This window comes from Rhea pennata, chromosome 3 (genome assembly GCF_028389875.1).
Source record: "Rhea pennata isolate bPtePen1 chromosome 3, bPtePen1.pri, whole genome shotgun sequence".
NCBI lineage: Eukaryota > Metazoa > Chordata > Aves > Rheiformes > Rheidae > Rhea > Rhea pennata.
In genome coordinates this window covers 55,587,322-55,605,448 of record NC_084665.1, presented here as the reverse complement: position 1 = coordinate 55,605,448, position 18,127 = coordinate 55,587,322, and the positions used below count along the sequence as shown (strand labels likewise).

The 18,127-nt window shown below is 38.1% G+C and overlaps 1 protein-coding gene across 7 annotated transcripts in view; it reads left to right on the top strand.

The window, feature by feature from the left end:
* The first annotated feature begins 2,651 nt into the window (after positions 1-2,651).
* SHPRH (SNF2 histone linker PHD RING helicase) overlaps positions 2,652-18,127 on the top strand; it is a 53,667-nt gene continuing 38,191 nt past the window's right edge. For 4 of the 7 annotated variants that reach the window (XR_009957927.1, XR_009957926.1, XM_062572351.1 and 1 more), the window contains exons 1-9: positions 3,518-3,595; positions 4,030-4,695; positions 5,112-5,241; positions 9,873-10,091; positions 10,451-10,529; positions 11,336-11,486; positions 13,272-13,377; positions 13,941-14,197; positions 14,625-15,317. Coding sequence is in view for 5 of the 7 variants with exons in the window: in XM_062572351.1 (XP_062428335.1) it covers positions 3,590-3,595; positions 4,030-4,695; positions 5,112-5,241; positions 9,873-10,091; positions 10,451-10,529; positions 11,336-11,486; positions 13,272-13,377; positions 13,941-14,197; positions 14,625-15,317 (2,307 nt within the window). In the remaining 2 variants the exon portion in view is untranslated. Of the gene's footprint in view, positions 2,698-3,517; positions 3,596-4,029; positions 4,696-5,111; positions 5,242-9,872; positions 10,092-10,450; positions 10,530-11,335; positions 11,487-13,271; positions 13,378-13,940; positions 14,198-14,624; positions 15,318-18,127 lie in introns of those variants that run through there. The other 3 variants (XM_062572350.1, XM_062572352.1, XM_062572353.1) reach the window with 3 other exon arrangements.

The following is an 18,127-nucleotide window of genomic DNA, read 5'->3' as shown; positions in this document are numbered from 1 at the left end:
TATGGGGTAGAAGAAATTCCTTGCCAAGTGGCCAAGCACAGTCTAGCTTGTATCCAAGACCTTCTGGAAGAAGCTATTCCCATTCTGCATTTCAGCAGGACTGATCTTCAGCATGAGATGTATCCTGTAACCTTTTATGTCCATCTTTGCTTCACTCATGTCTGTAATGGCCTCCACACACTCTATGTAATGGCATAAGCCTGACATACCTCTTTAGCCTCCCTTCATGGCAATTGTTACAGCCAGGCAGTGTGCTGTATACTGTTGCTAGTATATCTCGGGAAGCTCAGTGTCAGAGGCCTCTCTTCAGGGCCATCCAAGCTGAGAATAAGAAAACAAGTTATCCAGAGGCGGCTAGGTAAAGTCTATACGCCTCGGGTTAAAGACAAGAGGGATTGTTCCAGCAGGCAGAGTTCCCTTTTCCTTCCCACTTCCCATTATTGGTATATCCAGACTTCATAAGGTGGAGGAGGCAGAGCAGCAGATGCTGGTAGGACTTCTTTGTTCTCACAGATTCAGGTGATCAACAGTGCGTGCAGAGCACCTGCATGAGGAGCCCCACATTCGAGGTCCCATATGGAGGAACGTACACTACCCTAGATCAATGGCACACTTTTATCTCAGCAAATGTTAAGGTAGTTCTTGTCATCTAGTTGTTCTGACTCCTACCAGTGGAGCGCTCCAGTCCAGGATGCAAAATTCTGATGTTCGTAAGACACAATGTGAACCTATGCACCATCGTTTTACAGAGAGCTGCCTACCTACACTTGTAGTTGCATGCTGGGATGTGAGAGTGAAATGCAGTAGCTTCACAAATTCCTAGAGAAGTGCATACTTGAACTGTTCACTGTCTCACCGATTAAGTCAACAGCCAAATCCTAACCAGCACATCCAGAAATAAAAGGCTTCCATAAACAAAAAGGAGGTCTTCTAACAATATCTTTTTGTCAGGTCGAAAACAGAAAGCTTCCCAAGACAACTCCAAACCATCATCTTGGCAGGACACAGGCAATGCACAGACCCCATCTGACAGGGTTTGATACACACAGTCACCAGATCACCATTGATCACCATAGGCTGGACAGTGTTCTGCTGGTTCCAGCTCCAGCCCCGCCGTGGTTCTGCCCCTGCGGTGGGGAATGTTATAGCACAAGCCAAGCACTCCTGTGACTTCTTGTCCATTCTCAGGCTTCTATGGCCGAAGCACCCTGTACTTCAGCATGGGATGGAGCTCAAGTGTGAACTAATGTGCAGCATTGGATGGTAAGGAGAGCTGCGCCCTGGCACAAAGCAGAACTTACACAACTGTATAGACACATTTTTAGCTGTTGCTCCTCACAGGACTTGTTCACTCTTCAGCTCCCCTCTTATTATTATTCCAGTTATCAACGTACATCAAAGTCTTCTCTTTTAGCTTTTGTTCTGCAGTAGTTTACAGTTTTGTGACAGGACTGAGTGAGAGTTTTTAAGGTGATTTTAGTATAGGAATGCCAAATGGTCACAGAGCAAACTAAACATTGTGAATTAAAAAGAACAAAGTAGCATGGCATAACATGAAAAAATGTTCTAAACAGAGGATAGAAGAAAATAAAGTCACTTCCTTATTATAAAAAAGTTTTCTGATTTATTTACAGCCATTTCTCTAAGTATGGATCTGCCCCTTTCACAAGATTAATAAATGTTTTCATAGTCTCTATTCAAGTGATAACTGCATTAGCAATTCATTGGACTATTTTTGTTCTTTTGCGGAGCCCAGCAAAATTGCCCACGAATTTGCTTTTTGAAATACTTTTGTTACATGGTTTTAAAGTTTTTTATTTGAAAACGTATTTTAGCTCAAAGATTGCCATCATCACTGCTACTTTGAGGAATCATTTCTCCAGTTCATTTTTTTTCCAGTCTGTGATTGATTATTGAAATAGTATTTATTCCCTCTGCTCCTCGATGGTTTCTAAATGTGAAAGAGCTTTTCAAGCAAATACTTCTGGTGTGAGTACTCGTGCAAAAATTTGTCATTATTTTCCCCCAAAATGAGAATTTTCGACTACCTTTCCACAGGTAGAAAAACAAATCTGTGGAAAACAAATACAGCGTCGAGTGAAATGTGTGGATTTTTTAGCCTCATTCTTTATGCCTATAACCTAGCGTATTCCCTCTCCTGAAACAGCAGGCTTAGAGCAAAAGTTTTTCCCAGAGAAAAACAGGCTAAACGCCCGGACTCTGCAGACCCTCACACACTTCCCAAACACCACACCTCCGAGACTGTTAATCCCGCGCATGCGCATGTAGCCGCCTCGCTCTCGCTCCTCCCTCAGCCCCGCCCCAGTGAGGGCAGGCTGCCGTTTGCCTCCGCCCCCTTGGCCCTGCGGCGGCGGCGCAGGCCTGCCTGCGCGTGCGCAGCGGTTCGCCCTCGCCTTGCTATTTCCGCTGCCGTGGGGGCGGGGGCAAGTGTCACCTTCCTCAGAGCTGATTGGGCGCCGGCCGGCCGGGCTGGGTGCGCGCGCACTCGTGTGCCCGCCCTCTCTCCCCCGGCCCCTTGCTCTCGGGGGCGGAGTCGCGTCCTTCCCCCTCACCCCCCACCCCCCCCACCGCAGTTCCTCCCCCCTTCCCCCGGTGCTGCTCCGCGGGCGTCACGTGACGGCCCGCCCTGGGCGGGAAGGGAGGAGCCGCGGGGGCGCGCGCCGTCTAGTCACCCAGGTACGCGGGGGGGGGGGGGAGCGGGAGCCCCCCGCGGCGGCGGCGGCTCTGCCCCCTCCCCCCGCCGGTCTCCGGGGACCCGCGGCGCGGCGGGTCCGGCCGGCTCGGGAGGGCCATGGGCAGCGAGCCCGGCCGCCGCCCCGCAGCGCTCGGCCTGCGGCCCGCTGCGGGAAGCGCGGCGGGGCCGGGCGGCCGCGGGGTGGCCCAGGGGGCCCCGGGCTCCCGGCGTGCGCTCAGCCCTGGCGGCTCTGCGCGGCGGGCGGTAACGCGGGGCGCGGGCAAAACGCGGTGTCTGCGCTCCCCGCTAGCCCCGGGTCACCGTGAAGTAAACTGCACGTAAACTTAATCCCCGGCTTGGGTGTCTTCTCCGAGTTTGAGGGAACTTCCCGTGCTGGGGAGCGCGGGCCCCGGCCGTGGAGCGAGAGGGGGAGCGCGGGAGCGTGCGCGGCGCGGCGGTGGCTCGGCGAGCGCCGGCCGTTGCGCGCGGAGGCGCCGCCGTTGCGCGGGCCGCGGGGGCGCCGATGGCGCCCGAGTGCGCTGTGCTGCGCTGCAGGCCGGCACAGGCGTTGTCGCGGGCTGCCCTTGGCAGGGCTGCGCTGTGCCTGGTAGACACGGTCGATCGCGGCCGAGGCGTTTTGAGTCCGGTTGAACAGAGCGTGCCCAGCTCGTTTATACCTCAGGAGTTGTGTTCTCTGCACGTGCAGACCTGATTAGTGGAAAGATTTTATTTTTTAATTTAACTTCATTTAATTTTAAGTGCAATTTTATATTTTAGGTGAGCTAATTATACAGCTTAAGAAAATAAATAAATAAATAAATAACTACAAGAAGTGTACAAAAACTCTGGATCTACAGAGTGGACCTGACCTGACTCTATTTGTGATTTGCTAGTATGCAGGTGCAGTTTGCTTTCTGGTCTCTCTACTGGAGTTGTTTTTCTTTTATAAATACTCAAATTTTTGTAGGGTCAGGCTGGCAGTGGACGCCAATGGTTAGAGCAGTCACCTATGAAGTGCTCAGAAACAGGAGATCTGTTTTGAGTAACAGCTATAAAGTGCAGCGTTCTTGCTAATCAGTCTGTAGCCGTGTGACAAAATGGTAAGATACAGTACGAGACAAATGATCTATGCCTCGCTTTGTGAAACGTTTTGGCAGTGAGACAGAAATTCCTCTGTAAAACTAAGTGGCTAGCGAGCATTTAGATTTTTTTAGCATATATGGCTGTGTCCAAAACTTTTGCAAGTTCAGCAGCAACTGCACAGCAAAATTTCAGTGTATTTAACTTTTGTACTATTTATCATTGACTAATATGAGTTCATCTCATGGAGACAGGAAATACTGTTGAGAAAGGACAAAATGAGTAGCCGTCGAAAACGTGCACCTCCATCCAAAGTAGATGAGGAGAAGAAGAAACAGCTCTGCTGGAATATGCATGAAGACCGGAGAAATGAGGTGATAACATTAGATGATGATATGACTGATGAGGACCACCTTCCAGGTCCAAGCACTTCCTCAGCATCCTTCATTGTTATAAATGATGATAGTGTTGATGAAGATCTTGTTCAAAAAGAGCACAGTGGTTCAAAATCTGTTGCATTTTTGACAGCTAATGATGAGGAAGACCTGTGCTCCATCTTGACTCCTGTATCAGTACATCTAAATATTATAGTTTTGCCACACTGTGAGGATGCTTCCTGGAAAGTTCTGCTGGGAGAACTTGCTCTTCGTCTTCCTCCTGAGCAAAGTCTAACTGAGGAATTCCATGAAAGGAGTTTTACTTTGATGAGAGGAGACTCCGATGATCAGCTGCAGATCTGTGTCCATGCAAGAAGTATGGAAGAGAGCAATAATGAAACAAAAGAATATTTGAGTGCCTATGAACAAAGTATTTTGGTGGAACCATCTTTAGGTGGTGAAATTTTGGAAGGCTTGAGATGGCTGCAGAAGAAAAAGATAATTGGACTTTATCAAAGACCAAGAGAGACTCAAACTTTAAAGGTATTGGTTCGTATATTTTATTTTCTTAGTTACAGATCTCCTTTTCTGTATAAATTATAAAAATGCATGGTAGTTGCTGGACTTTGCTATTCACAGAAGTTATATTATAAAACGATGAAAAATATCATGCCTACGTAACTGTGCAAATGCTTTCAGTGTGTATTTTTTTCTAAATGAAGACCTTTTAGTGTTGCACTGTTACTAATTCGTTACTAGAAGGAATCAAAGAGGCTTTTACCTACAACATATTGGATGTTCTGTATGATGATTTTACTAGATTTAGTACATCTGTATCTGATAATTTTCAAAACCTGGTGATTATGTTTTTAGTATGCTATTCATTTTCATACCTTTCTGTTTAGAGTATTCTTGTCACTTAATTTAATGAAGTAATTAACTGTACAAACATTTCACAGGTTGGAATTTACCTTCTAGAAGCTGGATTAAGCAAACCAGAGTTTCTCAGTGATGGAGGTGGAAGACCCAAAAAAGCTAATCAGCTGATTCAAAAACTTATGGAAAAGTTCTATAGTTTTATAATTCCAGGTAATAGGATTTGATTGAATGCTGATGAATAACTTGTTATCAGAGGGTCTCTTGATTTTTTTTTTTTTTTTTTTTTTGGGGGGGGGAGGGACGGGGAGGAGGTGGAGTTTGTTTTTTTTTTTTTTTTTTACTTTGTTTTGTCTCCAAGTAGTTTTAAGAAAAAAAGTTAAATTGTTCCTGCCATCCAGAGTAACTGTATTCTTAAGTAATATTTTTAGGTAATTTTGTGCATATTAATACCCAAGCAGTAATCAGATGTTACTTAAGTTATGGTCAAATTACTTGTGATAACTTTCCTTCTCAACAGATAAGGCGTTGAGGCACATAGAAGTTTCAGTCCTTGTCTTTCTTAGAGTAAATATAATTTTCATTAATTCAAATGAGTTGTTTGAACAAGTCTGTGGTAACTTGTCCAAGTTGTACAGGAGCTGTTTAAACAAACCAGGAATTAAACTTGGAAAGTTCCTCTTCTCAGTCTAGTGCCTTATACTAATTATGGCAACTGTCATTTCTTTATAGTGTATATTGTAAAATGGTTGCAATGAAAATTACTTCAAAAAATACTTTTATAGCAGTTTTAAGATTACGTCATGACAAACATAATTATGAGTACATACCTCATTTTGGAATTGAAGATTGTTTGCCACATTATACTCAGCAGTGATGCAAATTCGTTTTTGGGTGTGATGACTACTCTGATGGGTTAGGGAACAATCCTACACACACAAAAAAACACAACTTTTGATTTTGGATTTCTGCATTTTTTGCATGGGAAAACAGAAGCCTAACCTCCTGCCCCCTAATGCATACACCCTATAATTGTCCTTAATTTCTAAAAGCAGAACTGTATAAAAATGAGAAAACCTGCTAGAAGGAAGCAAAAAGGAGCAGCTAAAGGTACAGTCTTTGCAGCAGGCATTGAAGTTCATAGCAAACATGTAACTATCAGAAAAGATTTGAGAAATACCGATAAAAGGCCAGTGTAATTAAACATCTAGGAAAGAAACCTATTGTACTTACTCTTCAAAAAGCTATAGTAGTCTGACTGAGGTAATAGAGAGCAACTTTAAATTTTGGAGTGTAAAAACACAATAAAGCAAGTCCAAAAGAAGTCTGAAGAACAAATATTTTAAGATTTAAAATTGAATAATTTCAAATGCATTAGGAAAAATATATTATCATAAATGCACCAGAAGCAGAGTATCCAGAAGAATCCATAGACTTGACGGATGACTAAGATGTAAAAAAGAATGCTAAAATACAGTAATGCTAGTGTTCTTTTTTTGTATATTTTTCTTACTGTGGAAGAGTTCATTTTGTCTTTAAACGTTTTGAGATACAGTATATTTTTTTTCCTGGAACTTATGGCCTCTGTCCTGAGTACACTGAATAATAGAATATATGGACTACAGGGCTAAGTTTGACTTCCTGGTGAAGAGCCAACATGGCTTTTGAAAAGGAAGATGTGCCCTACAAACTTACTGGAGCCAGGAATATGGACCTGGGTGATTAGGTTGATATGTTCCCCTTACCTTTTCAGAAGTCACTCAACAAGGTCTGTTGGCTTAGATTCATAAAGCAACTATCTTGCCAAATAGAAGAAGGTATTAGCATAGATAAATGACTAAGCATACAAGGTATGGAGAGTAGAAATAATTATCCCATATGAATGGAGACCACCAGTGAAGTCTTGCAAAAGCATGTGCTGCCTAATATATTCTTAATGCCATGGGAAATACAATGAGTAGTGAAGTGATATCATCAGCAAACTTCACTGTATTATTCAGCATAATAAAAATGAAGGACAACTGAAAACTTGCAAACTTGCAAACAGACCTTGCTGAATGACTAGGCAATCAAATGGAGATTCAGTATATTTTTAATACAGGTAAGTATAAAGTGATGCAGAAGGAGAAAGAAATCCTTACTTCACGTTAGAAAAAAATGATGGGCTCTTTGCTAACCATTACAACTGGGGTGGTTAGAGTTATATATATACACATATATATATATATAATTTATATGAAGTGTATATATAAAAATATATTTATTTCATATACATACTTATATTTATATGCATATATTTATATAATGTTATATTTGTTTTCTTCAGTGTATTCATGTCATTGATGTCCCTGCTGATTTTAAGCCTTTATGGCATGGGGTACTCTCTCACATTAAGGCAAGCATAGGATAGATGCATTATTAAGCAATACTTAATAAAATCAGTAAAAGAGTTAATAAGACAAAATATTTAATATGTAAGAAGCTTCATGTATTTTTGAGCATTAATTATAGAATTAACCACTTTTTTAAGAAGTCTGGTTATAGAGTTTTCTTTACTTACAGCCTGGTTATAGAGATTTCTTTACTTACAGCAAGTACCTGTTTTTATAATTACTTGTATCCTGTCTGCTGTATAGTATTTCATGCTGCTGCTTGTTGCTTGTGAACATACAGACCTAAATTGTTTATAAATCCAGCTAGCTCCTTCTTATTCTGAAAAAAAAAATAGAGGAAATTCCTCTTAACAAGAAGTTTTTAATGTTTGTATTGTATTTATTTTAAGTCTAAATGTAAACCAACATTACTTTCCATTAATCTAGAACAAAAGAGGGAAAAGATTACATTTTTACTGATAAGTGGTTTTTGTATTCAACCTCAAGGTATGCTCAGTGTTAAAACAACCTGCAAACTACCCTACAAATAAAACTAAAAGGTCGAACTACAGCTGCAATAACAGCTTTCATTCAGTCATTAAAAGTACCAATTAGAGTACTTGCTTCTAAAACACAACATCAGAGCAATTGAATTTTAGATGGTATAATACCATCTGTTTCTGAAAGGTAAAAAGTACAGTGATTTATAATTGAATTACATTATTGAAATTATTGAAAGCATAATTAAATATTCACTATTAATAAGTAATTGGGAGAGAGGTTAACTTCCTTAGCATCCCTATAAAATTCTCTCTGGTACATAGAACTATTTGATCAGAAAAAGTATTTGAAATGAGTGTATGAACAAAGCAAGAAAAGTGTGAAAAGAACATATTCCGTTATATAAAAAACATTAAAGCATGTTTTTTGTTTTTCCCCCATAAAATTCCAGATAGGCTTTATTTATATATAAGTCAGTTTATTATGCTCTGAAATGTGAGACTTAAACTGTTACTTCACCAAGTATAACCACAGATGTCATTACTGGTCAACTTAATTGGTCAAAATTACACTCCACAAACACTGTAGTTTCTGTGAAGTAAAGAATATGTAAGTGTTCCCTTTGAATGGCTTCTGTGATATCTGAAGCTGCACGCTCTAGTTGGTGATTTTTACCTTGGTAGGGCATTAATAACATGATATACTCTCTGGTTGCTTTATTTGCATTACAGCTGTTAGATATCTAGATACCTATTCTCTTGAATTTATAGGAACTTAATATCTTTCAGAATTCTCTGTCTCCCTGTGAAATGTGCTGAAATTGGTCCATTGACTTAAAAGTATTTGGGAGAACGTTGATACTAGTCATATATAGGCATGTTGCATCATGCTGTTTCTTTTGAAAACCATTCATCGCTTGTACTATTCATTTGAACTAAAAGTATGCTTTTTCTCTCTGTGGAAGAGTCCTATTAGAATTCTAAAGTTCTTATTTTTAAAATGAAGTTCTCTGTGCTAGGTATATTTCTTTTTTAGTGAGAGACATCACACTTTAAGTATGATCTTAATTTTTTTTAAGGGCACCTTAAAATTGACTTGTGCTAAATATATGAGCTTTAAATTGCTTCTAAATTTTATTTTTTGGGGAAAAATGCTGCAAAGTGATTCTTTCTACACTACTAATTAGGGTTAATAGTCTTTGAACTGTAACTATTCTTAGATACATATATCAAACTCTTTTTGCTGGTACCCATGCTTTTCATTAGAGACCTAAAATACTGTTAAAACTTGTCTTCTGAATCTTCTGTTGCCTCATCTTTCTTCAATTTGTTATAAAGCTGAACCTGGAATAAAGATTTTTGTTCTATAGCGATTCAATCCTGTGTATGCAGATACATACAAATTATGTGCAAAATATGCTGCTGTGAGGCCTTTTGCCCTAAGTATCTAAGAGCTTAACTTCTGTTAAGGTGACATTATAATTTCTAATGTGTCTTATCATAATTTTTGCAATGGTGCAAGCCATGAGTATTCAGTGTCATCGTATTATTACAATTTTATCATTCAGATGGATAACTTAAAATTAATATAAAACTCATCAAAGAGAATATCTGTCTTTCAGATACCTCTTATCTAGGAAGGCTTTATTTTGTGAAGAATGCACAAGTAGTTGACAACCACTGTATTTTTTCCTTCTCTAAGTTAAAGATAAACCCATGTTAACATTTATATGTAGAATGCAAGTTATTTGTGATACTATATCAACTGGAAATGTTCAGCAGAGATCTTTAATAAATAATTCAGATCTCTTCATTCTATTCCTAAATTCTAAAGGAAGAGCTTTGGTGATTGTGTACATCTCTGATGTCCATACCATATTAATGTTAATATTTAGGAAAGTAGTACTTGTTGCCTATTGCTGTTAGCCATGTCAGGTGCAGTGATGAAGATTATGTATCTTGATATATGCAGATGTGCTGGATGAAGATGATGAAGAATCTGATATGGAATTAGAGCGACAAAATATTGAAGAGCTTTATGACTTTGTAAGGCGTACACATCAGCAGGACACCCAATTACTGAGAGAGGATGTGCAGCATCCTGCATTAATTCCTATTCTGAGGCCATACCAAAGTGAGGCTGTGAATTGGATGCTTCACCGGGAGAACTTCGTAAGCACTCCTAGCAGTGGCAAGTATATGGTTCTGAAAAACTTATCCTAATTAAAATGCTACTCAGAATTGAAAAGAAAGTGTCATTGCCTTGTCAGCAATAACACGTTCTTACTGTTTATTTAGAAGCTTTGTAAATCATTTCGTTACTCGTTTTGTAAAAGTTGTTTTTGGTAAGCAAGTGATAAACGAAAAGTACTTTGACCAGCAGGTGACCCAGCTTGTCGTTCGTGAAGCACTATGGAGGTAGAAGTCTGGATTTTCTCTTGTTGTGTTTTATTTTTTCTGTCTAAATGTCACAGTAAGGTTGAAGAATTCTAAGTACTGTACTGTTTATAGAGAAACCTCATAATAATAAAATGACCTTTTTCTCTGTAGAAAATGCACTGCACTTCTTATGGCGAGAGGTCATCACTCCAGATGGAGCAAAAATCTACTATAATCCGTTTACTGGCTGGTATGTTTCTGTAGTTACCTCTTTCTGAGAACACCTCAAAGTTGTGTTTTGTGAAACCTTATTAGTAGCTTTTACCTGGAGAATATAAAGTAATCCATAATTGTAGCTTTTCAGTTAGCAATGGAAGAATTTGAAAAGTGATGTATTTGATGTGGCAGGAAGGGAAAGCGGGATATGTAATGGAGAAGTAAATACTTAAATCTTAAATTGAAGATAGAATTCTTAAAGCTTTTAAATTTTTTTTTTTATTAATTAGTGCAAATTTTCATTTTTAAGATCAAAATTAATATTCTTCTTAAATTAGGTCATTAGCAACTTCAACCTTTTGTTTCAAGATTTTTAAGCTAAAGGAAGGAGGCTTTTTATGAATACTGGGTAGTTGCATGCGCTAGTGTTGCTTCAGTTGTCTCACGAATTTAGTTGGAATAGAATCTTTTGATTGCTGGTTTACTTCTTAATTTTTCCCTATATTTAACAAACATATAACTTTCAGATCTTTAACGTGGAATACAGATACAAATTTGTCTTTCAGAGACTATCGTAGCTTTAATAGCCAAAGGTTATCAAGCAAATGCTTGTTAAGAGGGGGAGAGACCCCAAAACTTGCTAGCGTACACATTCCTCTTCAAATCAGGATTATACACAGAAAAAGGTTGCTACTTTTTGTCAAGCTCAGCTGATATCAAAGACACTGCTTTTCCCTACAATTTATGCCATGCTGAAACTGTGTGTCCCTGAACATACGCTACTCTGTCACGCCATTCTACACTCATTGATTTTGGTTTGCAATTGTACTTGAATTCTAGTATTATCCGTGAATATCCAGTTGCTGGACCTCAGTGGCCTGGAGGTATTTTGGCAGATGAGATGGGTCTTGGGAAAACAGTAGAGGTGTTGGCTCTTATTCTGACGCACACCCGTCAAGACATTAAACAGGATGTTCTGACGTTACCTGAGGTAAGAAAACTAGATAAGATTTAGTATGAAGAAAGTATTCTTCATATAAAATAGTAAAATATATTTCTTCTGTTGAATTCATTGTTCTCTGTTTTATAAAAGTCCAGAATTTAAGCTGAATTAAATTCCAGTGAAAGTCTCTGCCTCCTGGTGTGTGATACTTGGTCACATAAATAGCGGAATGATATACATAAGTAGTAACTAATATTGTTTATCACTGATGCATCGGGCTGGGAGGCAACTACAATGTCAACAGGCTCATAGTTTGCACACCCAAACTCACCAGGAGTGTATAAATCTATGATTTAGTCTGTTGTGTTGGAAATCCTTTAGACAAACCTATACTAAAATATGAAAGATTATTCTGTGAATGGAGGTTTCTACTCACCATTTATTTCATGTTATAAATGGGTTGGCTTATTGGCTTGTTTTGCATATATTTAGCAGCAGTTTTCCATCTTGCTCTCTTCACTTTCCTCCTCACACATCTTATGAAAACTCAGCACATTCACATTTCACTAAGACCAAAATACTGTGGTTTCTTTAGAGTGAGGGAATGTCTAACTAGATTCTTATAGCTTCTGTGGGATCCACTCTTTCGAATTCTTGGCAGTCTGTTCAATTGTACATCTGTTGGTCCCCTACTATAGCTCATAATTTTATCGGCTAAAAAGATCAGATTCTCAAGAGAGAATAAGATTCTTAAATGCCTCAGTAGGTCAATACTGGCAACAGAAACTAGGGACTAAGAATTCCACAACCATTTCATGAACAGGTAGTTGTGACAGATATACTGGATAATACGACATTGCTTGTGTTCAAAGGGCACTATTCTGCTGATCCAGAAGGCCTCCTTTCATCTGTATTTTTTTTGTCTTTAAATATAAATACCTTGCCTTTGTACCACCGGCTGAAGAAAATGAGTGGTTTATTCCAAATCAGACTTCCTGGATGACTCTTGGCTTGTAAGACCTGTAATATCATAGTTATTTCAGGTATTTCAGCTCACCATAGAGCTCAGATAGTGTCTGTGATTTCAGTGCAGGGGTACTGTTTAAGACATCTGCTGATCAACCTATTAGACAGGGCAGAGTGATGTGTCTGAATACTTTTGTAAAACAGTTGATAATAGAAATATTGGCACTGGATGATTTGTTGCAGTTTTGGTCCTTTTTTTAAAAAAAAAAAAAAAATGTATCCAGGTTCTTGAGCATACATCTCTAAATTAGATCGCTGTTTCTGAATGACTATAACAGAAATATTTTGAGGGGAAATCCTTAAAAAAGAAAAAAAATTGTTTATTATACAACTAGTTGGAGCTTTTCAACAGATATTACTTACCTTCTGTTGTCTTTAAGTATGTTTATAGTTTCTCCCTCACTCCCCATCAATAACCTCCATCACTTAAAAGCGTAGATTGCTGCAACTGATTTTTGAAGTAGTGGAAGACCTAAGCAGCCTGTCAGGCTGTTCTTTCCTTTCTGTTGTCAGTGTAGAGTGCTGAACAAGAAAGTGGTCAAGAAACTGAACTGCATAGGTATCGTTCTGTACCCCAAAAATGAGCTATCTAGGCAACATATTCTACAAAACAAGTCAATTAGTGGGCAACTGGCTGCTTTAGAATGTAAAATGCTGGGTTTTTTCTTAGTGTTTTTTTTATAATTAGATTGTACACATCTGTTGCATTTCATGCTTATTTTCAAATGTGAAAAGATTAAGAAAAAACTTAAGAATTACAATGAAGAGATGTGAATTTCCGTCACTATTTAATGTTGTCTGCACTAGGGTAAACTTGTGAACTTCTTTGTTCCACCTCAACCTGTAGAAGGAAATAAAAAGAAAAAAACAAAGAAATTGGAGCTTAAATTGAAGGAAAAAATACAATATCCCAGTAAGTATTTTTGAAGACCTTTTATTTTATATTTTGCTTTCAGCAAAGATCCAACAAACTGTACTTGTCTAAGGATTTTATTGACCAGTGACTGAGTTCAAGGCTGTGCCACACTTCCATAGAATGGAATGATTCTTTTGCTAACCACTATGATGGCCCTACATCAGAGATGAGCACAAGAATGTAGGACTCCATGCTAGGAACAGGTGATCGATTATAAAAGTGAAGTCACCAACTGAGTACTTGTGCTACAGGGCTCCATGTAATTGAGAGTCATTTTGTAAGAGATCTTGTAAGCTGAAATATACTCTATTTGTATAAACTTCACTAAGAGAATTAAGAGCGACTTACTTCTGTTGTTACGCTTCTCTTCACTGAAAAATAGTGTATTGTAGTAATTTGTAGGACTAGCTCAAGTAAAATACTGTCAAAACTGCTGGTTGTATTTTTACTTTTTTAATGAAGATACACAGTGCTTATATTTAGAGATAATTTGATATACTTTCTCCAAAGAAAGTTTCATTAGATCTGATCTGTGGGTTTTGTTGTTGTTCTACATGTAGGCTTACGAGTGATGATATTAGCAGCTGTAAAAGAAATGAATGTGAAGAAAGGAGCTTCCATTATTGCAATATTTAAGTATATCAGTGCTATATATAGGTATGATGTACAGAGAAATAGACGGCTTCTCAAAAGAACTCTGGAAAAACTAATTGCAGAACAAGTAGTAGAACAAGTGAAAGGCCATGGTCTGGCTGGTTCTTTCAAGCTGGGAAAGAATTACAAGGAACAGAAGAGGCGAGAAAGAACCAAAGAGCAGGTAAAACTTGCTTCAATAGCTACTTCTATGTGTCCGTCTGTGTTGCAAAGTGGATCTTATTTCTGCCAGTTGCGTGCTACTGCTAGCTGTGTTGTCTGTGCATACTGGTTTAGTGATACTAGCTTACTTATAGAGAACAGGAAGACTTCAGCATTTGCTTTGAACTTCACAAAGCAGGTGACAGAAGTAGGTTAAATCTTGGGTTGAAACATTAACTCTGCCATAAATATTTTAAAATACTGCTGCAGAGGCTAGCAAATGTTTTGATCTCTCAATGAACTGGTCTTTTAAACACTGGTAAACATTAGCCAAATACCTAAACCAAAAATTGTATAAAATATTAATATCTATGTTTTGAGGTGTTTATACTTCCTTTCCAATAAAAGTGAGGGGAAGTCTGATTATCTTGGTTGATTTTGTTTTGTAGATAGCAAAGACTTCGGAAGAGATTCAGAAGTGTTTGACTGATGCTAAAACTCAAACCAAAGAATCAAGAAAAAGTGGTGTTGCTTCTGCAAATGTCTTTAAGACCCCTTTGCAGGTGGATATCACCACAGAAGAACATGATTATTGTACAACTAGCAAAAGTAACAGGAATTCAAAAGCAGATCATGACAACTTTGTAAAAGAGAATAATGTTCAGCAAGAAGCTGGGGGCACAAAGTCTCCTGATTTGCATGGTAACCTCCTTGTTTCCAGTGATACTAGCAGTCATCCTGATTTTGATGTTTCTAAAAGTACAGCTGAGGTCCAACATGACATTCGAAAGGACCAGTCCTCAGCTTCCCAAGAACATCCTGGCAGTAGTGTACAACATACCAGTTCTGTATTTCCATTTAACACCTCTGAGTATCGTTTTGAATGCATCTGTGGTGAGCTTGGGTTGGTTGACTATAAAGCCCGTGTGCAATGCTTGAAGTGTTATTTATGGCAGCATGCAGAATGTGTAAACTACAAAGAGGAAAATTTGAAGATCAAGCCATTTTATTGTCCCCATTGTCTTGTGGCAATGAAACCTGTTTCCACAGGAGCAACTCTGATAATTTCTCCAAGTTCTATTTGTCATCAGTGGGTAGATGAGATCAACAGGCATGTGAGATCATCTTCTCTTCGAGTTCTGGTATGAGTATATCGCTTCATATTCTATCTAATTATTCTGGAAGGCTCAAGGTTTCCTGTCTGAATCTCTCTGTCACATAAAGTTCTGAGGTCTTTTGTCTATTCTTGCTAGTCAGAAATGTGGAATTCTTTAGACCAGCACCTATGCTTGGAGCTACGTATTCTTTTGTTTCCAAAAAAGACTGTCTGGGTGCAATATTTTTGTTTTGTTTTTTATGAGCTTATGACAATACAGGGGACTAGATATCTTTATCAAATTAGAACATATTTGGAGCAGTAGAGCAAAGCATGATTTCTCAGAGGTAAAGCTGCGCGTCTTTCATCCAGAAAGATTATCAAGAAGCTTAGGAAAGCCTAACTATAGATACTTAAGCAGTGTCAAGTCTCTCTGCTCATTTGTGTTTGAGCAGCTTCCTCACAGTTGTTTTGCATTTCTTTCTAGATAATATTTAAGTAGATTAAGAATATAATTCTGAATTTCTTGTTCTCAGGCTTTACAAAAAGTCTTAGGACTTGCGGTTGACTGAAAATAATGTTATAAGAAATTGGACTTTGTCTCCATAACACCTGCTGTATTTTTCAGGATGTTCCTTATTGAACAGCTCTGACGCTAATTATAATTACAGTCAATATTTTGAAAGTTCCATTATAGCTGTATAGTTGTTATCACAGTAATAAAGGGTGGCCATTGTCTTTTATTAATAATGTACTCAAGCCTTGTCCTTTTTACCTTTGGGAAGGAAGGACCTTATTGAAGTGCTCTGAAATTCATGAATTCTAGGTTATGTGTGTTTTGAGTAAATAGCAGCAGCAGTAGTGGTAGGTGGATAAAGAGGAGAATCTTTGCATTCAGGGATGTCTGATATCTTCTATACTGTGTGGAAGTACAATATATAAATGAATCTCAGGTTCCCTGTTAGCATTTGTATTAGTGATTCTCCTTGCTTCAGTGGAACAGCTAACAAACGTGTAAAACTTGCACTGTTTTCATAGGACCTCATCCAAGTGAAAAGCCAGCTTTGGTGAAAACTGTCAGAAATAAAATTAAATGATAACGGTAGAATAGCTTAAATACCGATGTCAGTACGTGCAACACTTTTCAGTCCAAGACACTGTTTTTATTTTCATTTAACTGCCAACTGTAAGCTATCCAGACCAGCTATCACTACTGTTTCAAAGGAAAATTCTTTTCTGTAAAGTTGAAATGAAAAACGTTTGGATATTTCAAAGAATCAGTTTCCCATGATAACAGATTTTGCATGTGAATGTGCTTTTTATTCTTTTAACTGCTTATAACCTATGAGAGATTCTAATGTTTTTGTGTTTTAAAACAAGGAATTTATCAGCAGAGCTTGCTTTGTAGCAGGTTGCCTTTTTGTGCTGCTGCAATAACAACCAAAACTTGGCCAAGTTATAAACCTACAGAAAAGCTGTTCGCAAATGTTTGGAGGAGATCATTAAACTTCAGCAGTTATATTTTCAGTTGCTTCAGTGAGCATACTTTCTTTCTCTTTCTGCCCTCCCAGCTCTTGTGCATTAACCTAGTTGCATGTGCTCTATTGTCACACATTCTAGAGCTGAAAGGAATTTTCTGTAAATGTTTCTCTCAGTTGACAGAAACATTATATTGCCATAGTCAGAAATGTAAAGCAAGGAGATTAGTAGAGAAAAGATACTGTAACAGTGAAGTCAACAGTGAAATTGTGTTGATGAATGGGTAAAGAATTGAGTATTTCTGGTCACCTTAACTCTGGTATTTTTAACTGTTTTTTTGCTTGACATAAGCAAACATTAAAGTCTGTGACACTTTGAACGATTCAGAAGTAAAATGGTATGGTTTTCTTAAACAATAAAAACAAGATCATCCATTCTTACTACAAAAATTTAATGTGTTCATGTAATAAAGCAGAAAATCACAGAATGAGAGAGGAATAGAAGAAGATACCAGATATTTGAAGATGAGACTGGAATATGGATTTCTTTGGACAGATACATGAATATTCTAATCTTTTTAGAAATAAATCTTACCATTTTAATATTGCTACTAAAATACAGATCTAGTTGAATGATAATAAGTAGTCAGTGATAAAATTTTTGAAGTAAGCAATAGAATGCCAGTAATTGTGAAGCTGGTTCCAGTGGTAAATTGTGAACAAGGGAAGTAAGTTTGTATGAGAAGAGAAGAAAGATGCAATTGGTATATTGCTCTGGTAGCAATTGTTCTTAGTAGCTAAAAAATCCTAGAGGTGGCAAAATATTCCCTTTTCAACATATTTTATTGGTTGAATTGTGTCTGCATGACACATTATTTGAACTTCTAACAAGTTTTAGTTGAAACTCATATTTACTCTGTTTTATTTAGAAGGGTTACTGAATGGTAACATGGGGAGATATAGTAAAATGTTTAATTTAGTTTGTAATTTTTTTAATATTAAACTGCTATATGTTTCCATTATGCTTAAAGAGAGGAGGAAGTTGAGAAAAATACTTCTGGTATTGCAATGAATATCATTATGAAAGGTATATGTATTGTGTTGGTGTATGTGAATCATTTCTCACTAGGCTGCAGATAAAAATGATGATCTGGTTAATATTTTAGTCTTTAACTATTTTGTTACGTACTCCTGTCCTTGCATAACTTTTGATGAAACTCTTGAGAGAGGGAAGTAATGTATGTAACACTGACTTCTGTAATGTTGCCCCTTACAACTTTACAGAATACTTAGTCTTGCAGAAACCTACTGTAGCGAATACTGAAGCCCTGTTTCCCTCAGAAGAGAAAAAAATCTGTATTTGACATTTTATATAGGT